Source organism: Miniopterus schreibersii (genome assembly GCF_964146895.1).
Source record: "Miniopterus schreibersii genome assembly, chromosome: X".
NCBI classification, from domain to species: Eukaryota; Metazoa; Chordata; class Mammalia; order Chiroptera; family Miniopteridae; genus Miniopterus; species Miniopterus schreibersii.
The window spans coordinates 68,349,633-68,373,059 of NC_138104.1; the positions used below are offsets into that span (position 1 = coordinate 68,349,633).

The 23,427-nt window shown below is 42.6% G+C and overlaps 1 protein-coding gene across 4 annotated transcripts in view; it reads right to left on the reverse strand.

Moving 5' to 3' along the window:
* Positions 1-23,427, reverse strand: part of MECP2 (methyl-CpG binding protein 2) — a 66,461-nt gene that overhangs the window by 19,700 nt on the left and 23,334 nt on the right. Inside the window, exons 3-4 of one of the 4 annotated variants that reach the window (XM_081126577.1) lie at positions 2,711-2,805; positions 2,395-2,632 (exon numbers count right to left, since the gene is read on the reverse strand). The exons of 2 other annotated variants lie outside the window; for them this stretch is intronic. In XM_081126577.1, coding sequence (XP_080982703.1) covers positions 2,395-2,501 — 107 coding nt within the window. In that variant the 5' untranslated portion in view covers positions 2,502-2,632; positions 2,711-2,805. Of the gene's footprint in view, positions 1-2,394; positions 2,633-2,710; positions 2,846-23,427 lie in introns of all 4 variants that reach the window. One more of the 4 variants, XM_081126578.1, reaches the window with a different exon arrangement.

The window sequence follows — 23,427 nt, forward strand, 5'->3', positions numbered from 1 at the left end:
AAGGGGGCTCAGATATGAGATAAGGTGGCCAAGGAAAAGAAAATTGACTATGCCAGTGATGCTGTACAGGGAGAGGGTGAGGTCCCAGAGGAGATACAAAGTTTCCAGGAGGGAATAACCATGTCAAAAGGAGGACTTGCCAATGGCCATGGCAATGTGGACATCCACTGAGGGCTGTGACTGTTCCGTGGAATGTGGGGAAGAAAGCCTCTGTGGAGTGGGCTGAGCAACAGTGGGAAGTGAGGAGATGGGATGGTGAGTAGCCAACTCTTGAAGAGCTTGGCCAAAGGGGGAACAGAGAATAGGGCAGGAGTGGAGGAGGGAGTGCTCAGTGAAGGCAGGAAATTCTAAAATGTTTGTAGGGTGATGGGCATGATTCATGATAGGAGGGAATACTGACAGAGTCCCGGGGAACGTGGAACCTGCGAGCTAGGAGCACAGGAAGTCTTTGTCACCAGCAGAGCTGTTACGGCTCCGTGGGTGGAGCAGTTTCCAGTGATGACAAAGTCCAGGCTGTGACCGTGGCAGTGGGTGGCTGAGGTCACTGGAGCAGAGGTGGTTAAGGAGATGACAGACAGGCACTAGGAGGGTCATCTATGTGCACACTTAAGTCACCTGTGGAATGGAAAGACTGGGTCAGAGAGACAAAGACTGTGGGCCTGCCAATGAATCCTCAACGGAGGGGGACTGTTTGGGGTGGTGAGCAAGCCTAAGACAGGGAGTGTGTGGGCTTGGAAAGCTGAGTGGAACGAGCATCTCAGCATGCTTTTTAAAATTTTATTGATTTTAGAGAGGGAGGAAGGAGGAAGGAGGAAGGGGACAGAAAGAGAGAGAGAGAAACAGCGATGTGAGAGAAACATCACATCACAGCAGTTGCCTTCTGTACTCGCCCCAACTTGGAATTGAACCTGCAACCTAGGTATGTGCCCTGACTGGGAATGGAACCAGTGACCTTCTGGTACACAGGACGATGCTCCAATCAACTGAGCCACCTGGCCAGAGCTCAGCATGCTTTTTTGAGAGCATGGACCATGAATGTGGAAGACACAGCTCCTCCTCTTGCCTGGGATACATGGGCATGACAGTTAACAGGCTGCTCTCTTGGTATGAAGTGGGAGCAAGAGGAGGGATCTAACCCAGATGGGCCCTGGGGGCTTAGGGAGGGCTTTCCACAGGAAGGAATACCTGAGCTGAGTTTTCAAGAATAAATAGGAGAAGGAAATGCAGCAGGGGAAACACAGAGAGAGAGCAGTACTGTATGGCTGAGGGGTACACCTACGAGAAAAAGGGTGGCAACAGAAGCCATAAAGAGGCAGGGGTCACATTAGGGGCCTCAACACCATTTGAAGACAGGGGTACCATTCTCAGGTTTAAAGCAGGGGAGTGATATTTGACTCTAGGGAATGCATGGACAATAGAAATGTGCAGGAGAGTTAGCAAGTTACTGTAGAAGTCCTAGAGAGAGAGATGAGGCCTTGAACCAGGTTAGTGGAGGAGGGATGAAGAGAGAGGTTGGAGAAATAAAGGAAACATAGGGCAGGGCTGGCTGGCTCCTGGTATGTGGGCAGTGATAGGCAGGGCAAGAGACTCTAGGGTTCCCAGCTTGCATGACTGGTGCTGCTATCAAGTGTGACATAGACCAGAGGACATGGGGTTTGGGTGATTGGTCTTCTGATCTAAGTACCTTATATGGGGGGAAGCAGGGATGTGGAAAGGCAAACAGTGAGTTAAGGAGGATGAGAAGGAGAGAAAAGGGCAAAAACCTTCAAATGCTTTGCACAGTAAAATCTGACTAAGTTGTACATACACCCCATGAGCCTTTTTCTAACACGAAGCAAAACAAGTTCATACTTCATTTTAGTGCTGGCGCCACCTAATGGGATGCCAGCTTAAACCTGAAGACTCATCCATGGACTGTCAGGTGGGCAATGGAACACTCCTGACAGAGCAGCCACCCAGGTGGTGGTGGGGGAATGGGACAATGCCTGGGTGGAGAAGGACCTGTCCTGCTGACTTCAGACATCTGATAACACCTCTAGGGTCCACGGGAGCATCTTCTGGAAGATCAGAGGCTCCTGCAGCTAACAGAGACATTCATTCATTAATCTCTCATTCAACTTAAGATCATTTTCTGCAGACATACTTCAATCTTTACTTCTCTGTACTCCTAGGACCAACCATCAAACTAAGTCATGCTCAGGGATCCACCACTGTTATTTGGTGGGACAAAAACTCTGGGACACGAACCTAGTTGAGCTCAGTTTTTGGTTCTAGTATTTAATGTGCCACCTCTAGATCTAGGCGGACTTACTCCTTGGCTGCTGTCTTCCTTCCACAGTTCCAGCATACCTACAAATGTTATACACTGAACAAGAGGTGTAACAAGTGCCATACCATAGGTAACAAGGGGAAGCTGTGGTGGGTGAGCAGAGGCAGTCACTGCTCTCAGTGGCTTCAGCAGAGCAGAGGGCGCATGCAGCAATAGGTAACTTCACCGTCATCTGGCACTGCTTGGAGAGAAGTTCACAGGAGCCTCAATGCAGGACACAGAGCCCAGTGCAGGGGAGGGGACAAAGAGCTGAGGGTCAAAAAGCATGACCTGGTTTAACTCCCCTTTTTTGCCAGTGAAGAGCTGCAAGAAGGAAATCAACATTTTCACATGCCATGGAAAGGCCACTAAGGTAAATGCTTGAGTCTGGTAAGTTCTCACCTGTAGAGTGTGGGTAAGGACGAGACTGCCTCTTGAGCTGGTGTGGATTCCATGAGTGGATCCTGATCAGGCAGACAGCAGCTCGTCCAGAACCACTGCACATGGAAGGACAGAGTAGAGAAGCGATCCTATGGGCTGACCAATGGGGAGGTGGAGATCGTGAATATAAACTACTCTTTTGGAAAGCCTGGCACAGAGAAGATGCAGGGTGTCCAGAGGCAAGGGGTAGGGAGCCAATAGAAGGCCAAGATAGAAGATATGCTAAGTTTGCAATGCAAAGTAAGGTATATTTAAAAGGTGTATGTTTTTCATAACACGGATGTATTAGTCTTCTTGGGTTGCCATAACTAAATACCACAGGCTGAGTGGATTAAACATCATAAATTTATTTCTCACAGTTCTAGCGGCAGGAAGTCCAAGATCAAGGTGCTGACAGATTCGCTGTTTGGTGAGGGCCCTCTTCCTGGCTTGCAGACAGCTGCCTTCTTACCATGTACTCATGGCACATGACAGACAGTGAGTGAGCTCATATAGCCCTAATAATCTCCCAAAGGCCTCATCCCCAAATATCGTCCCATTGGGGGTTAGGGCATCAACATGTGAATTTTGGGGGAACACGAACACTTTAGTCCATAACAATGTTCTACTGGCAAATGAAAAATATAAACGAAGGGTAGGGCACTACATATACTACGTGAAACAAATTAAAACTCAATCCAAAAGATGGTAGTATAACAATTTGAATTTATTTAATGCCACTAAACTGTATACTTAAAAATGTTTAAGAAGGTAAATTTTATGTTATGTGTATCTTACCAAAATTTTAAAAAATCAATCTAAGGCAAGAAAGGAGGAACAGAAAATGTAGAAAAACTGGAACACACAAAGTAAAATGGTATAAACAAATCTAAATGCATCAGTAATTAAATAGATGTTAATGGATGAAACAGACAGAATCGATTTTTTAAAAAACCTAGCTATTTGCCACTTTTCAAGAGTTACATCCAACCCATAAAGACACAAAAGGGAGGAAAATGAAAAGTGGCAGTACTGACCAAAACACAGGTGGTACAGTGCCATTGCTATCAAACAAAGTAAAATTCAAAGCAAAAGCACTGTTAATTATAAAGAGGATCACTTCATAATGCCAAAAGTTCAATTTACCAGGAAAATAAAATACCTTCTAAAAGGCTTCAAAATAAATAACGCCAAAATTAACAAGAGCCTACGGAGAAAATGACGTGACCACCAGCATGGCAGGAAACAAAGGTTCCCCAGCAGTGGGTAACTCAAGCGGACAAAATAACAGTGAACTCTCTTTCATAACCCAGTGGACAAGACTGAGGTGATTGGCTTCTGCATCCCTGCCTGACAGCTGCATGCTCTATTCAAGCAGTCACATACTTCTCAACAAGCTGGGAGGGCTGGTGTCACAAATACCAAGTTCTTGGACCACAGTGCAGTTTAGCTAGAACTTGAGTTTTTAAAACAGTAACTAGGAAAAGACCACAAAGCCATGTGCTAAGAAATTTAAAAAATGCATTTCTAAATAATTTGTGGTTCAAAGGAAGAATCATGAACATTTTTAAAACCCTTCAAGGTGACTTAAAGTGGTAGTACTATACATCAAAAACTTGCTGGATGCAGCTGAAATAGTTTGAGGGTCAGCTTTAAATGCTTATCTTTGAAAAGAAGGTTGGAAATCAATGAGCTAAGTTTACAATTTAAGAAGTGAGAAAAAGAAAACCAGAGAACATACCCCAAGAAAGTACAAGATATAATACAGATAAAAGCAGAACTTAATGAACTAGAAAGCAGAAATACAGTAATACAGGACAATGCCCAAAAGGTCGCTCTTTGAAAGACTAATAAAATCAGCAAAGTTCTACCAAGACAAGGAAAAAGGGAGAAGATACAAGCAAACAATTCTAGAATGAAAAAGTAGACATAAATACAGATATTGCAGAGGTTTATAAAAAGGTACGCACAACTTCATGCTAATGAATTTAGTAACCTAGACAAAATGGACAGAAATATATCTGACCCGAGCAGGTGCAGGGAAAATAAAAATAGGTTTCCAAGTGTATGTATGTGCACAGACCACATCAAAGAACATATACAGGACCCTGAAAGCAGTCGTTCCCTACAGAAGGGCCTGGGTGGTAGCAGGGACACTCACAGACCAAGAATCACTTGAGAGTTTGCACTTCCTGCCCTAGCAGGTTTGGTTCAGTGATTAGAGCATTGGCCCATGGACTGAAAGGTCCTGGGTTCGATTCCGGTCAAGGGCACGTACTGGGCTTGCTCCCCAGTCCGGTCAGGGCACGTGTGGGAGGCAACCAATTGATGTCTCTCCCTCACATCAATGTCTCTGTCTCCGTCTCTCCCCCTTCCACTGTCTCTGAAAAAATAAGTTTGCACTTCCCGAATTGTGAACCATGTGGGCGAGTCACCTGCTCAACAGTGGATCCATATGTGCCCATAGACAAGGAAAGGTCTCACCTAGCTGCGTGTGTAGGCTGGTTCAGTAGGTGGGGAGCAAGCTGTGCAGCAGGAGCAGATCCCAGTATTAGCTGGCACTAGGTATTTCTTTTTGTCCTTTTAATCTTTACAAATTTGGAATGTGATAACTGCATCTAGTTTGTTTTCATTTGTGTCTCTTTGATTATCACTGAGACAGAACTCTTTTCCTATCTTTCTTAGCCACCTGTATCTCTCTTTTTTTTTAATGAATTTCTTGTTCGTATTCTTAGTTCATTAGTGGTGACTAGCGGTAAAGTCAGCAATAAAGGCTTGCATTCAAATCTAGACTAAAAAGGAAATAAAAGAATCTTCCCAAGTACACTCACAATAAGTGACCTTTGAATAGTCCAAGATAACTGTCTCAATGCCAGGTCAGAGGCATTAAGCCTAGGATAATTTGTTGGATGGTGGTATGTAGCTGAATTATTTTCCCCAATTCAAACACTTCAGACTCACCTAAATCCCATGGTATTACACCCAAGCATTCATTTATTCATTCATTCACTGAACAGTCTCTGTTTGTCATGCACTGTGCTTTGATGGAGGCCAAGGTTTACTGGAGAGTCTTGCTCAGTGGGCACCAGCAGCACTTCTCATCCTTCTTTACCCCTCCCTTTTCCAGAGGGCCCTTTTAGCTGCTATCAGTACTCCTAAGTTACCAACCCATTACTCAAATGATATATAATCAATCCAAAAGCTCAGACAAAGACAACTTCCCAATACTTTCACAACCACTGCTTTATAGTCTCACTGAATGCTCGACAAGACACCAAAGCAGCATTTAACCAAAGGCAACACAGGCTCAAGGACAGAAAAGGGACTTGACAACTAGTAGGTATAAAAGCTGAGATTTAATCCTAAGGCAAGATGGCTCAAAAAGCCTAAGCTCCCCTACTATCTTGAGATAAAATTATGAAAGCATGTTTTTTCCTTGCCCATATATCAAGGACCTGGGCTACAAGCAACAGAAACCAACTCTAGCTAACTGCAATTACAAAGGAGTTTTTTTGTGTGTGTGTTTTTGGCAGATCTGGAAATGGAAAGAAGACTAAAGAGTCAAGACCAGAAAAATGGTCGCATAACTGAAAACTAAAAGAACTAAGCTCAGAAAAGCAGCCGCACAACTGAAAACACAGCTGAGGTGTACTAAAGGGACCATCTAGTTGGGAAACCCATCCTGGGCATCACTATCACCTCATCACTGGACATTAGCCACCACTGCTTGCTTTCTGATGCATATGCCACTACCATGACTTATATTTCACTATCCCTCAAGAGTCAAAGTCCCTGAAGGCAAAATGGGTTTCATCAAGACTTAGTCTCATCATTATCACCTAGCTCGTATAGGGAACAAGGGGAGGGGATACTGTCCCCTATGGTAGGCACTACCAGCTGCCCCCGACACCCAGATTTCTCCATCTGCCTTCCTAACAGGACCCTGTGCTCAGCTGAGGAAAGATATTTCCCAGCTTCCCAGCAGAGCTGGAACAATGCTCTGGCCAATGAGACAGAGGCAGAGTGTGCTGCCCCTTCCATTCTTCTTCTGGCTGGCTCTTGCCCCATGGGCTGTGGACAGAGCACACCTTCCTGCCCACTGGCTCTGCACTTGCTCACACTTGCTCTGGTTTTCTCTGATGAGATTAAGGAGGATAAGACTTTAAAAGGCCTCTGTGTCTCTGCTCACTCCTCTTGGGCTCCTGAGAATAGACTGTTCATCTAAGAAGAGACTGTCCCTGGCAGTTGCGTTCTCTTCCTGGGTCCTAGAACCGTAGGCTTGAGAAGAGATCTGAACCCCATCTTGCAGTGATCCAGACCCATTAGTGAAAAGTAACTGCTTGTTATAGCCACTATTTGTTTCTCAGTATAAAAAAAACAACAGACATGGAGATGGAAATGGAAATTATTGAATGGGACTATAGGGTAAGCTGGCAAGTGCCCCTTTGCCCTTTCCCCATGTCCTTCTTTTTTCTACCTGGAGAGGAGGATGCAATCCTTAGAGCTGCAACTGTCATCTTGTGACCACAGACAACCTTGAGAATGGAAGTCTCTTGCTCAGGGTGATGGAGGAAAAAGATTGAGGGGTTCTGGCTCCCTGTTACTTACAGAACCACTGCAGTGGCCATGGATAGCCTGCCTCCAGACTTCAGGGCACATGAGAACAAAAGACACCACAAGTCTCCAACCTGTATTTAGACCTTTTTTTTGTATTACTATTGATTTCAGAGAGAGGAAGGGAGAGAGAGATATAGAAACATCAATGATTAGAGTCACTGATCAGCTGCCTCCTGCACGTCCCCCCACCGGGGGTCAAGCCTGCAACCCAGGCATGTACCCTGACCAGAAATCGAACCGCAATATCTTGGACCATAGGTCGATGCTCAAACCTCTGAGCCATACCGGTGAGGGTCCCTTTGCATTTTGATGATGGTTTCTTTTGCTGTGCAGAAGTTTTTTACTTTGACTTAGTCCCATTTATTTTTTCCTTTGTTTCTCTTGCCGTAGATGTACTGGTGAAAATTCTGCTACACGAGATGTCTGTGACTTTGCTGCCTATGTTTTCTTCTAGGATTTTTATGGTTGTGAGACTTAATTATTTAAATCTTTTATGCATTTTGAGTTTACTCTTGTGTGTGGTTTAAGTTGGTGGTCTAGTTTCATTTTTTTTTGCATTTACCTGTCCAATTTTCCCAACACCGTTTTGTTTTTTTTAAATATATCTTTATTGATTTCAGAGAGAGGAAAGGAGAGGGAGAGAGACAGAAACATCAATGATGAGAGAGTCATTGATCGCGCCCACAACCCGGGCATGTCCCTGACTGGGAATTGAACCCCAATCGCCTGAATCCTAGGTCGATGCTCAACCGCTGAGCCACACCCGGCCGGACCCAACACCATTTATTGAAGAAGACTATCTTTTCTCCAATGTATGCTCTTACCTCCTTTGTCAAATATTAACTGACCATAATGGCTTGGGTTGATTTCTGGGGTCTCTGTTCTGTTCCACTGAACTATATGTCTGTTCTTGTGCCAGTACCAGGCTGTTTTGATTACAATGGCTTTGTAGTATAACTTGATATGGGGTATCGTGATCGCTCCAACTTTGTTCTTTGTTCTCAAGATGGCTGTGGCTATTCAGGGTCTTTTTTGGTTCCATATAAAATTTTGGAATATTTGTTCTAGATCTGTGAAATATGCCATTGGTATTTTAATAGGGATTATGTTGAGTCTATAGACTGCTTTGGATAGTATGGACATTTTATCATTAAATTTACTGGGGTGACATTGGTTAATAGGATCACATAGGTTTCAGGTGTGGATTTCTAGGTTACAAGACCTATATATTGCACTGTATGCTCACCACCCAAAGTCAAATCATCTTCCGTCACCATATATTAGGCTCACCTCCCACCCCCCAAAATGGTACATTTTAATGATGTCAATGCTTTCAAATCATGAACACAGTATATGCTTCCACTTGTTTGTATCTTCTTCTATTTCTTTTTTCAATGTCCTATAGTTTTCCGAGTATAGGTCTTTTACCTCCTTGGTTAATTTTATTCCTAGGTATCTTATTTTTTTAGTTGCAATGGTAAATGGGATTGTTTTTTAGTTTCTCTGAGAGTTCATTATTGGTGTATAAAAATGCCACTCATTTCTGGATGTTAATTTTGTATCCTGCTACTGTGCCAAATTCATTTATTAAATCTAGCAGTTTTTGGTGGAGTCTTTAGGGTTTTCTATGTACACTATTATGTCACCTGTGGATAATGAGTTTTACTTCCTCCTTTCCAATTTGGGTGACTTTTATGTTTTCTTCTTGTCTGATCACTGTGGCCAGGACTTCCAGTACTATGCTGAATAAGAGTGCTGAAAGCGGACATCCCTGTCTCGTTTCTGTTCTTAAGGGAAACACTTTTACTTTTTGCCCACTGAGTATGATGCTGGCTGTAGGTTTGCCATATATGGCCTTTATTAAGTTGAGGTATGATCCCTCTATTCTCACTTTGCTTTTTATCAAAAATGGGTGCTGGATTTTGATGAATGCTTTTTTGGTGTCTATTGATATGATCATAAGATTTTTATCCTTCATTTTGTTTATGTGATGTATCACATTTATTGATTTGTGAATATTGTACCAGTCTTGCATCCCTGGAGTAAATCTGTGGGATTCTTTTAACACAGAAAAAGTACCAAGGTGCTTAGAAGCAAAAAAAAAGCAAAAAAAAAAAAAGTTCATGATAAAGCATATATGAGGTTTACTTGCTATACAGCTTTTTCATTAAGTTATCACAATCACTGTAACTCAAGCTACTGAAAAATGACAAAATAAATTCTGAGCTTCTTCCTATTTCTGTTGGCTAAAAATGCAGCCTTTGAGTTGTTTATAAATTAATTCAAGAGACAAAAGTAAACCCACATAATTCAGAATGTACTGAGGACAACACATATGCCTTCTATGTGATAAGCTCCCAGGATTTTTTATTCAAAGAAAACTTGCCTCACTACAAAAATATAAAAAAAACAAAACTTAAAAGTAAAACAATGACACAACACACCACCTCCTAAAATACCAGATTGCTTTCCTTTCCTTCATAGTATGGGTGTGATAACCTGACCAGAACAAAACAAAACATTGTTTGAACTGCTGAGACTCAGAAAGTTCAGTAAATTAGCCAGAGAATTTTGCTCTCCCCAAACTACAGCCTCCAAGCAGGGAGACAAGTGGTCCAAGCCTTCTGAATGATCCTGGAACATCAGGTCCAGATAGTGGAGGCATGAGCGCAAGCCAGGTGGTGAGCCAGAAACCCTGCCCCTTACTGCTCCCAGGAGAGACTCCATCAGCCACTCATGCCAGGTGCTGTACTATGCAGGGGAAGGCCCTCAGAAGTTGCGTGGGGTCTCTGTTCCAGAAGCTCTTTACCACTAGGGAAAGAACATGTGAGAAAACTATTGTCCTTTCTGGCTACAGGAGCTGCACCAGATGTCTGCAAGGATCACTAAAGGCCCAAGGGCAGAGTGGTCAGGTCCCTCAGGCCTGGGAGCTGGGATGGGCAGTATCAGCCTCTTCTCAGGAATCAGTTCCTGAGGTTTCATCCAGTCAGGCGGAAAACCACAAAGGCCATTCTCATGGGTACTTTAAGCAACACATCTGTTGGCAAAACACAAATGTTGTTACACAAATACCAAGCCACAGCTTGCAAAGGCACCTGACAGCCTTTAAAATTCATTTCTCCTGTTTTGCAAAGCTGCATTGGGAAATCATGTTGTTCAATTATAACTCATAAAGGATTTGTGTTTAAAAAGTGGGGCAACTGTGTAGGTGCTATTTAGACTCTTATCAATTTATTCCGTGTTCTCTGATTAACTGCAAATCCCCAAAAAGTAACACAAACTTTAACCTCACATATCTGGTCCTTATGTGTACCTTCTGACTCGACTGCAGGTTTGATTAACCCATAAACAATATTGTTCCTCTTGGCCACATAAAAGCTAATGGATCAACAGCAGAGCAGGCTGCAGTCTACTCTGCCCCTATTAGCATAAGACAAAATCTTAGGGCAAGGTCCCACTTCAGAATTCATCCATCCATCCATCCATCCATCCATCCATCCATCCATCCATCCACCATGCCAATTTTAGGAACTGGAGATACAGCAGACAAGAGGTGAAAAAAAATTTCTTCCTTCATAGGGCTTAGATTCAAGTGGAAGAGAGAGGGGGAAAGGGAGGGAGGGAACACAAATCAAACTGAGTAAAATAGCATACAGCATATGATGACAAGTGCTAGGCCAGGCAGGGGGAAGTGGTGGGGTAGAGGCCAGCATCAATCTTCAGGGAGGGCCACACTTGAGCAGACTTGAAGCAGGGCAAGAATGTCCCTAACAGAGGGAAGGACCCCGAGGCCAAGACCCTGAGGCAGGGGTGTACCTGGAGGGTCCAGGGAAAAGCAAGGAGGCCAGGGAAACCTCAATGGATGAGTGACAGGAGAGCAGCAGCAGGAGAGGTAAGGACTTTGGCTTTGACTCTGACTGAGAGGGGAGCCCGCTGGACGGTTCTGAACAGAAAAGCACCACGTTCCAGCCCAAATGTTGCAGGACTGAACAGAGACGCAGGGGGCAAGGGCAGAGGCAGGCGGCAGGTGGTGAGGCTGGGTGCTCAGACCAGGATGAGACCAATGAAGATGGGGAGAACTCATTAGGGAGAATGAACAGGGTTTGTGGATAAATGGATGTGGTGTGCGACAAAGCATTCTAGGTAACCAGCAACAGGTTTCTGGCCTAAGGAGTAGGAAGATAGAGTTGCTGTTTAATGGGAAGGGGAAGACCAGGGAAAGAGAAGGTGTGGGGGGTCGGGAGCTCAGGTTTATTTTTATTTATATATATATATCTTTATTGATTTCAGAGAGAGGAAGGGAGAGGGAGAGATAGAAACATCAATGATGAGAGAGTCATTGATCAGCTGCCTCCCGCATGCCTCTGACTGGGGATCGAGCCTGCAACCCAGTCATGTGCCCCAACTGGGAATCGAACCCCAATCACCTGGATCCTAGGTCGACGCTCAACCGCTGAGCCCTGCCCGGCCGGGCAGGAGCTCAGGTTTAAACAGGTACAGTTGGAGAAGCTTGTGAGAAGCTGAGCAGAGATGTTAAGTTGGCACTGGGAGTACAGGTCTGGAGTTCAGGGTACCTGGTCAGCATGAAGACAACTGCCAGTGGCTTGCAGATAGAATAGAAAGCTATGAGGCTGGATAAGATCACCTTGGAAGTGAGGGTGGAGAAGTCTCAGCCTGAGGCCCTCCAACACCATGTGGGGCACTGAGGAAGATCCAGGCACCGTTCTACGTGCCTGAGCTACCTCTGTGAATACAGTGAACAACCATTCCCTATAGAGTTCTGCCCCAGCAGGGACAAGACGGTTAAGATAAACACGATCTGTTAGAAAGGGACCAAAGCTGTGGTTTGGAAAAAAACAGGGCATTCTGGGTAGGCCCTACTGAGAATATGCACATTGGTGCAAAGCCTCATGGGAGAGAAGGGACGGACTCATGTGGATACTGAGATCACTGATGCTGACAGGCTGGGGAAGAGGAAAAGTGACAACTGGCCTCCAGGTGTAACAATACAAAAGGTCATCATTTGTGTCAGCAAAGGACTGACTGGAAAGGGCTCAAGAGAGCATATGGAGAGAAAGAGTGGAGCCTTGCTGGAAAAGGGAAGCAGAGAAGCTGGAAGGGTTGGGGGGCAAAGAGAAGCTTCTGTCAAGGTGGGAGAAACAACAGCAGGCTTTTGGGGGGATAGGAAGGACCTACTTTGAGGGAGGAATTTCTGATGCAGGTGAGGGCTGGAGAGATGGTCCAGAACAGGAGCAGGAGTGAGGGCCCAGGAGAGGACTGGGGAGACAGAGTGGGGGCAGATGCTGGTAAGGAGATGCGGGGCCTGCAGATGTTCTCTTCAGATTGCTTTCCTGCTTTTTGGGAACTAGGAAATGAGATATCAGCTGCAAGATGGTGTGACAACTGATGAGGAGGGTGGGAGAAGCAAGGAGAGACTGGGGAATTGCAGTAGGATGGCTGAGAAGTGTGAATTTCTCCTGAAGTAAGTGGATGTGAACTTGAAATGAGAGCAGTCAGGGGGCAACATTCAGCTGTATGGCAGAGCAGGAATGGGGCACACAGATGACTGAATTTCACCAGGGTTGGGGCTTTGCCGGTTGAATATGACAAAGTAAGAATACGGCGAGGCTGTGGAGGTGGTATGCCAGGGAGTACTCATGATTGCCTGGGAAGGAGATGAGTGAGGGTATAAGGGTGGCAAGGGCCAGAGAGAAGATGGAACCATCAATGGCGTTTGAGTGCCAGTGAAGGGAAAGGATTATGGAGTTGGGTATAGAGGCTGTGAGCTGAACATATAGGAGAATCTCTTCTTTTGCAGATGATAAAAATGACTAGGGCTAAATTTTCTGGCACCAGCACCAGCCATTGTAAAAGTTGTTTGACTTTGAGGAAGAATGAATAAGATGTGACTAGTTGCCAGAGCACGTGCATCTTTAAAAAGTTGTCTTGAAACCCTAGTCTGTTTGGCTCAGAGGTTAGAGAATTGGCCCTCGGACTGAAGGGTCCTGGGTTCGATTTCAGCCAAGGGCACGTACCCTGATCCCTGGCACCGGTCGGGGAGAGTGCAGGAGGTGACCAATTAATGTGTCTCTCTCACATCGATGTTTCTCTTTCTCTCTCTCTCCCTTCCACTCTCTCTGAAAAGCAATGGAAAAAATATCCTTGGGTGAGGATTAAAAAAAAAAGTCCTGAAGAGCGCAGTTTTAAGTACTTTAACTTTTAAAAATGTTTCATTTCCATGTCTAGTCATAGAACAAGGTACAGAAGTACAGAATGAACTTAAGGGAACATTGAATTTCTTCTCCCCTTTTTTACTTTAAAAAATTAAAAAAAAAATTAAAAAAAAAATCTTTTATTGATTTCAGAGAGAGGAAAAGAGAGGAAGAGAGAGAGATAGAAACATCAATGATGAGAGAGTCATTGATTGGCTGCCTCCTGCAAGTCCCCCGACTGGAGATTGAGCCCACAACCCGGGCATGTGCCCTGACCGGGAACTGAACCCCGATTGCCTGGATCCTAGGTCGACACTCAACCGCTGAGCCATGCCCGGCCAGGCTAAATTTTTTTAAATTGAATTTATTGGGGTAACACTGGTTCACAGAACTATACAGATTTCAAGTGTACAACTCAACAAAACATCATCTGCACACTGCATCATGCGTCCATCCCATAAAGCAAAGTCTCTTTCTGTCCCCATTTATCCTCCCTTTGCCCACCTCCACCTACCCCACCCCCTTTTCCTTCTGGCTATCACTACACTGTTGTTTGTGGCTATGTGTTTTATACACATTTTCTTTTTTCTGCTTAATCCCTTCACCTTCTTTCATGTAGCCCTCCAACCACTCTCCCCTCTGACAGCTAGCTGCCAGTCTGTCCATGTATCCATAACTTTGTTATTATTTTGTCTGTCAGTTTATTTTGTTCATTAGATTCCACATATAAGTGAGATCATATGATATTCGTTTTTCTCTGACTGGCTTGTTTCACTTAGCATAATAACCCCAAGGCCCATCGATGCTGTCGCAAAAGGTAAGATTTCCTTCTCCTTCTTTTTTTTTTTTTTAATGGCTGAGTAAGGCAACACTTAATTTTAACTACACAAACTTTCCAGTGAATGACAAGGGGTGTCCTTATTACAGCTGCCAAACCGTGGCAACCAGACAGAAGTTATGTGGGTGCTACTTAAGACAAGATGAGCATCTCATTAAGTCTACTGTGAACTCCTTTAGCTGAACTACTGTGGTCATGCTACATGCCACTGCCCATCAACTTATAGCCTGGATTCCACTGAAAACAACCATTCGGTGGGGATCCTGGCCTTCCCTGGCCCTTCTATCCTGCAGATAGACAGGCTTCTATGGTATACCCAAAAGGGTATGTAATGTCTTAATCCTCAGACCTATGAATGCTACCTTATTTGGAAAAAGGGTCTTTGCAGATGCAATTAAGTGAAGACCACCTTAAATTTAGGGTGAGAAAACACACATAAGAGAAGGCTAAGTGAAGAGGGAAGCAAAAATTGGAGTGATGCAACCACAAGCCAAGGAATGTCTAGGATTGCCAGACAGCTGCCAGCTGCTAAAAGTGTCAAGGAAGGATTCTCCGCTAGAGCCTTAGGAGTGAGTGGGCCCTGTGACACCTTGATTTTGGACATCTGGCATCCAGCATGTGCAAGAATATGTTGCTATCGATGTAAGCCACTGAGTTTGGGATACTTTGTTGTAAGCTGTCCCATAAACTCATCAGCTTCTACTTGAGCTCTAATTCTCATTAGAACCCTGAGCTTTAAGGATCCATGCGCCTTCTACTCTCTTGCTTTTACCAAAGACGAAGTGCCTGCCCCAAACCCACCCTCAGGTGGTCACTCTCCATGCAAGAAATCTACTCCAAACCCACCCTCAGGTGGTCACTCTCCATGCAAGAAATCTACTCCTTCACAGGGCCCCATCTCCTCCTCTTTTTCCTCCTCCTTATCCAAACATGCTCTCACAGCCACCCACCTGAAGATTCTCTGCAACCCTACATTGCCCTCAACCCCACTCCCATTTCTCTGGTCCTCATCACAGCAAAACTTTTCAAAAAGAGTTGTCTACACCCAGTCTCATTTCCTCAACTCCCACTTACCCACTTCAAGCTGGCTTCTGTCCCCATCACCTCTGATAAAGTTCACCACATTACAGCTAATTCCCTGCTTAAAATCTTTCACTAGAGGATGATCAACTGTATATATGCATTTACGACCTTAATCTTCAAACATGAAAGAAACAAAGTACAGATGTATAAAGAGGAAGAAACATCCCATAGAGATAGCAGGAGGGGACTTGTGAACAGATGAGATATTTCACAAATTTCTAGATGCTGGAAGTAAGAAGAACATGTTGACTAACCAAACAGAGCAGAATGTACTACAAGCAGAGCAGAATGTACTACAAGGGAGCTACAAAGGAGATGAGAACCCCAAAGAGGTTCTCAGATCACAGCAGAGCAGAACAGGGGTAAGCAGTGCCCCTCAGACTCTCTCATGTGCATACTAGTTACCTGGAAAGCTCTGTTGACCATCAGATTCTGACCCAGTAGGCTTGGCAGGGGGCACTTCCAGCAAGCTCCCAGGTGAGGCTGATGGTACTGGCGCTAGTCAGTGGAGCGCACTTTGAGTGGTAATGTGCCACTTCCTCCCACAGGCAAGAAACCAAAGGGTCTTTTCTAAATCAATGGCTGGAACCTTCCCTTCCTCCCAAGACTCCTGATGTGGCTGGCAGCAGCCCAGGTGAAGCTCACCCCTTTCTGGCCTTTGAGGGTCCACGGCACGAGAGCTAACCCGTCTGCTACCCCTCAAAGTCAAGTCTGTTGGTCAACCTGCCCTGCCCTGCTCCCCTCATAACACAGGGAAGGGACTGTGCAAGAAACGGGCAACTCCATCAGGGGCAGCATGCCAGATACCCAGGCTTCTTCTCTCCAACCCAAATGGCTCTTCAGGATCAGAAGAAGAGACCCAGCAACATGGAAGACACACCAATTCTGTCCCTGGAGGAGAAATTCTAGAATACAGCCATAAAACCAGGAAAAAAAAAAAAAGTCCACAAGAAACAGACAAATGATAAAGAAGGTCAGTAACTAAAAACGGGTTAGCTACAAATACAAAGAAACTGTGGGGTACTATTTACAATAGGAAAAGGCTGAAAAGGACCCAAATGTCCATCCACAGGGAGCTGCTTGAATAAAGCATGGTTCATCTACACAACAGAGTCTGTGAAGCAGGAACAAAAAGAATTACAGAAGGGAAAGCTCTACAACTGCCATAATGAGTGTATCAATGTCATCAGGGAGTGACCTTCAGCATAGATGAAGTGAGAATAAACTAAAAACAAGACGCGAAACAGTATATCCAGCATGCTAACTTTTTGTGTAAGAAAGGAGAAATAAAAATACATACATTTAGCCCAGCCAGTGTGGCTAACTGGTTGAACATCGACCTATGAACCAGGAGGTCATGGTTCCATTCCCAGTCAGGGCACATGCCAGGGTTTCGGGCTAGATTCACAGTAGCGGGCGTGCAGGAGGCAGCTGATCCATGATTCTCATTGATGTTTCTCTCTCTCCCTCTCCCTCACCCTCTCTGAAATCAATAAAAACATATTTTTTAAAAACCACATACCTCTATTGGCTTATCTTTGCAAGAAGAAACCTTAGAAGGATGAGCAAGAAACCAATAATAGTCACCTATAAGGGGTAAGGGAAACAGGATCAAGTGGAGAGAAGTGGAAATGTGACTTCTGAGTATACCTTTCTATATAGGCTTGGTTTTTAAATTTTTCCTATTGATTTTATTTATTATTTATTTATTTATTTATTTATTTATTATTTATCAGAGAAAGGAAAGGAGAGGGAGAGAGAGAGAGAAACATCAATGATGAGAGAGTCATTGATCGAGCCTGCAACCCAGGTATGTGCCCTGACCGGGAATTGAACCCCGATCCCCTGGATCCCAGGTCGACGCTCAACCGCTGAACCACGCCCGGCCGGGCCTATTGATTTTATTTTAGAGAGTGGAAGGGGAAGGGAGAGAAATATCGATGGGAGGAAGACACATTGGTAGCCTCCTGCATGCACCCTGACCAGGGTCAGGGATCAAACCTGCAACCCAGGTATGTGCCCTTGACCAGTAATAGAATCTGTGACCCTTTGGTGCATGGGCCAATGCTCTAACCACTGAACTACACTGGCCAGGGCTAGGCTTGGTTTTTAATTTTTTAATTTTTACAAAATGTATCTTTATTGTTGAATATTACAAATGTCCTCTTTTTCTCCCCATTGATCCCTTCCACTCTGCACCCAACCCCCCAGGCCTTCACCACACTATTGTCTGTGTCAATGGGTTATACATACATGCATAAGTTCTTAGGTTAATTTCTCCCCACCCACCCACCCACCCCTGCCCTCCCTCTGAGATTTGTCAGTCTGTTCCATGCTTCTATGTCACTGGATCTATTTTGTTCATCGGTTTTCTTTGTTCATTAGATTCTACATATGAGTAAGATCATTTGATACTTGTCTTTCTCTGACTTTTTCACTTAGCATAATACTCTCCAGGTCCCACCACGATGTCTTATAGGGTAAGGGATCCTTCGTTTTTACAGCTGGATAGTATTCCATGATGTAAATGCCCGAAAAGATGCTTGATATGATTTCAATCTTCTTGAACTTGTAGAGACTTGTTTTGTGTCCTAACATGTGGCCTATCTTTGAGAATGTCCCATGTGCATTTGAGGAGAAAGCATATTCTACAGTTTTGGGGTGAAATGTTCTGGAAATGTCAATTACATCCATCTGATCTAGTGTGTCATTTAGAGTCTGTTTCCTTGTTGATTTTCTGTCTGTAAGATCTAACCAGTAAAGTCAGTGGGGTACTAAAAGTACTCTACTATGACTGTATTGCTGTCTATCTCTTCTTTAAAGTCCTCCTGAAGTTGTTTTTTTGTTTGTTTGTTTGTTTTTTTAGCCTGTGTGAGTCTTTTGTTCTGAGGTGGATCTCTTGCAGACAGCATATATTTGGGTCTTATTTTCTTATCCATTCAGCTACCCTATGCTCTTTGATTGGAGCATTTAATTCATTTACATTTAAGGTTATTATTGATAGGAACTTATCTATTGCCATTTTATTTCTTTATGTATATGTTTCTCCTTCTATTTCAACTTCTTTTTACAGCAGTCCCTTTAACATTTCCTGCAGTGCTGGTTTGGTGGTGATAAACTCCTTTGGCTTTTTTTTTTTTTTTTTTTTTTGCCTGGGAAGCTTATTTCACCATCTGTTTTGAATGGTAGCCTTGCTGGATAGAATAGTCTTGGTTTCAGATCCTCGTTTTGCACTAGCTTGAAAACTTCATGCCATTCCCTTCTGGCCTGTAGAGTTTCTGATGAGAAGTCAGCTGGAAGACTTATGGGAGCTCCTTTGTAAGTAACAGATTGCTTTTCTCTAGCTGCCTTTAATATTCTCTCTTTGTCTTGAATTTTTGGCATTTCAATTACGACATGGGTCTGGGTATGAGCCTCTTTGTGTTCTTGCTTTGGACTCTCTGTGTCTCTTGAACTTGTGTGACTTTTTCCTTCACCAGGTTAGGGAAGTTTTCTGCCATTATTTCTTCAGACAGATTCTCTATCCTTGCTTATTCTCTTCTCCTTCTGGTACTCCTATGATGCAAATATTGTTACATTTCATATTGTCCCATAGCTCCCTTAGACTGTCCTGTTTTTTAATTGTTTTTTCTTTTTGGTTCTCTGAGTAATTTTTTCCTACCCTGTCTTCTAATTCGCTGATCTGATTCTCAGCTTCCTCTAATCTGCTATTTAGTCTTTCCACTGTTTTGTGTGTGTGTTTTTTTTTTTAATTTTTACTATGTCATTCTTAATTTCCTTCACAGTTTCCATTTCTCTTCCCATGCTGTTGAGCATCCTTATCATCTGTATCTGATAGATTGCTTATCTCCATTTCATTTAGCTCTTCTGGAGAATACTTTTGTTCTTTCATTTGAGGCTTGATTTTTTTCCTCCCCATTTTAGCTGCCTGTTTGAATTTGTTTCTATGTATTAGGTAGATCTGCTAGGATCCCAGTCTTTTGGATGGTCTCTGGTGCAGGCCAATGTCAGACACTGTTTTTGACTGGCCTTGAGTACCCTGTTTGAAGTTTTTCACACTCCACAGCTTGTGGTTCCCTCTTCTGGGGCTGGGTGTGTTTTCTAGGCTTGGTTTTTTAAAAATAATTCAGGACAATTATACTAAGACATCAAATTGCATTTCAATAAATATAATCAGAACAAGTGTAACAAAAGATAATTACAAAAGCATACATGTTTATGTGTATGTAAAATTTGCATATAGGCCATTATTATAAAGAATCAATACCACAATCGTAACTTTTTGTTATTTCATTAATATAAAGAATCACTACCAGAATCTTAACTTTGTTATTCCACAGTCAAACTAAACAAAGATAATTGAAATAGCAATTCCCCTGTATTAAATTAGGCTTTACTTTTGAACCATTAAATACTTTATGTATTCCTAAAATAGAGGGGAAAAAAGCAAACCACAAAATAATAAACTTAACAATATATCAAATCAATAACATAACAATACAGAAAAGAATTATTCCAGGTGACTTTTCCCCAACATATTGTAAAGAAAAATTCAAACACCCAGAAAAATTGAACGAACTGTATAAAGAACACACACATACTCATCACCTAGATTCTACCATTGTTGACATCCCTCCATGAATTCATCTTATTTTTGATGTTTCAAAGTTCACACACCAGTACATTTCATTCCTAAACACTTAGGCATGCATAATCATTAACTAGAGTTGAAAATTCATTTCCCTTTTTTTTTTTCGGTGAAATTTACATCCAGTGAAATGACAAATCTTAAGTGTATAATCTGATGAGTTCTGCCAACTGCATGCACCTGTATAGGCTAAACTCCTATCCAGATAGATGTCACCATGGCCACAGAAAGTTCCCTGGTACCACTTCCCAGTAAGCCCCACGCCATATCCCCAACATTTGGTGTTGTCAGTTTTGGCCAATATGGTAGGTGTATACTGGTATTTCATTGTGGTTTTAATTTGTATTTCTTTGATGACTAATGTTGAACACTTTCTCATGACTATAGTATCTATTAAAATCTTTTCACTTTTTAAAAATAGGTTGTCTTTTTACTATTGACTTACATGAGTTCTTTATTCTGATAGAAGTCCTTTGCCAGATATGACTTTCTATTTTCTCTTTGACTTATCTCAACTATCTTCTCAGTGACTTGTCTTTTCATTTTATTTTTTTATATGTTTTTATTTACTTTTTAGAGAGAGAGGAATGGAAAGAGAAACATTGTTCTGAGAGAGGAACATCAATCATTTGCCTTCTGCACACATCCCTACCAGGGATTGAGCCTGTAACCTGGGCATGTGCCTGGACTGGGAATCGAATCAGTGACCTTTTGGTGCACGGGACGATGCTCAACCAACTGAGCCACACCATCCAGGGCTGTCTTTTCATTTTCTTAATGATCTCTTTTGAAGAACAAAAGTTTTAAATTTTAATGAAGTTCAATTTACCCATTTTCCCTTTCATACTTATTGCTTTCTGCAGCCTAAGAATCTGTAATCTTCAGATTGTAAAGATATTCTCCTATGTTTGCTTCCAGAAGCTTTACATTTTAGCTTTTAAAATATTTAGGTCTAGCCTGGCTGGTGTGGCTAAGTGGTTGAGCATCGATCTATGACACAGGAGGTCACAGTTCAATTCCCCTTCAGGGCACATGGCCAGGGTTGTGGGCTCAATCCTCAGCAGGGGGCATGCTGGAGACAGCTGATCAATGACTCTCCCTCATCATTGATGTTTCTCTCTCTTTCCCTCTCCCTTCCTCTCTGAAATAAATAAAAAAACATTAAAAAACACACATTTAGGTCTATAATCCACCTTGAATTTTTCATTTTTAAAAAGAATACTATATTGTCCTGGCTGGTTTGGCTCAGTGGTTAGAGTGTCGGCCCACAGACTGAAGAGTCACAGGTTCGATTACCAGTCAAGGACATGTACCTGGGTTGCAGTTCTCCCCTCTCCTGGTTGGGGCATGTGTAGGAGGCAACCAATAGATGTGTCCCTCTCACATCGATGTTTCCCTCCCTTCCTCTGTCCCCCCCCCCCGAAAAAGCAATGGAAAAAATATCCTCAGGTGAGGATTAACAACAACAAAAGAATAGTGTATTGACTTTTTTAGAGAGCAAGAAAGGGAGAGGGGGAGAGAGAAACATCAATGTGAGAGTGCAATATCTATCAGCTGCCTCCTGCACGCCCTCTACTGGGGATTGAATCTGAAACCTGGGCATGTGCCCTTGATTGGGAAAGGAATGGAACTGGTAACCTTCCTGTGCAGAGAATGACACCCAAACAATAGAGCCACACCAGCCAGGACTTGAATTAATTTTTATGTATGGTATGAAATAGTGTTATGTGTTAAATTGTGTCTTCCTCAAAAAAGATATGTTGAAGTCTTAATCCCTAGTACATACCTAAGAATGTGAGCTTATTTGGAAATAAGGTCCTTGAAGATAATCAGTTAAGATTAGGTTATCCTGGAGTAGGGTGGGCCCATATTCCAATACGACTGGTGTCCTTATAAAAAGATAGCTATGTGAAGACAGACACAGAGAATGCCACATGATGAGGAAGGCAGATACGAGAAGACGAATGATGCAGCTGCAAGTCAAGGAACATCAAGATTGCTAGCAAACCACCAGATGCTAGGAAGAGTTAAGAAAGGATTTCCCTGCAGGTTTTAGAGGGAGCAAAGCCCTGCAGACAGGCACCTTGAGTTTTAAGCCACCCAGTTTGTGGTTCTGTTATGGCAGCCCTAGGAAACTGATATGGTAGGGTCAAGGTTCATTTTTGTCTAGTATGGACATCATTTGCTATCATCCAGAACCATTTGCTGAAAAGGCTTTCCCTTCTCCCACTGAATTGCTCTGGCATCTCTGTTAAAAATCAAACAATCACAGAAATTACATCAATTTTTGGGCTCTCTATTCTATTCCACTGAACTGTGTGTTTATCCTTATACAAGTACTAGGTGGTTTTGATTACTGTAGATTTACAGTAAGTCAGTCAGGTAGTGTAAGTGTTCCAATTTTGTTTTCTTTCAAGATTGCTTTAGATATTTGAAGTACTTTGCATATCCATAGACATTTTATTTATTTATTGGTGATATTCCTTCAATTTTTTGGTTGCTTTTATTTTTTTCTATACATTTTAGAACCAGCATGTCAACTTCCATAAAAAAGCCTGTAGTTATGTTTGGGGTTATTATATGTTTAATCTACAGCTAATAATATAAAACCTGACACTGTAACGGTTATTTAGTCTTCCAATACATGAACATGGTCATCTTTCTGTTTATTTAGGTCTTTAATTTCTTTCAGCAATGTTTTCAGTTTCAGTGTATAGACCTTGTACATTTTTCATTAAATTATTCCTAATGATACCGCAGTGTAAATTTCTTATCCAATTAATTTTTGTATAGTTGACCTTGTATCCTGAGACCTTGCTGAATTCACTTTTTAGTTCTAGTAAGGTATTTTCTTTCTTTTTCACTCCTTCTTTATAATAGATTCTTTCAAATTTTCCACATTACCTCCAAAAAGAAACAGTCTTACTTCCTTTTAATACTAATGCCTAGGACCTTTTTTCTTGCCTTATCATACTGACTAGAACCTTGAGTATAATGTTGAATAGAAGTACTAAGAGTGGACATCTTTGCCTTTTTCCTGATTTTAGGGATAACATGTTTAATATTTTACTATTAAAAACAATTCATCTGTAGCTCTGTTATAATGTACTTTCTCAGATGAGGAAGTTCCCCCTTCTATTCCTAATCTGCCAAGTTTCTATTATGAATTAGCACTGAATTTTATCAAATGTTTTTCCTATATTTATTGAGATAATTGTATGGTTTTTCTTCTTTATTCTCTTAATATGTTGAATTATTAACCCAGAACACAGCTGGGTTAGTAATTCACCATACTGGTATA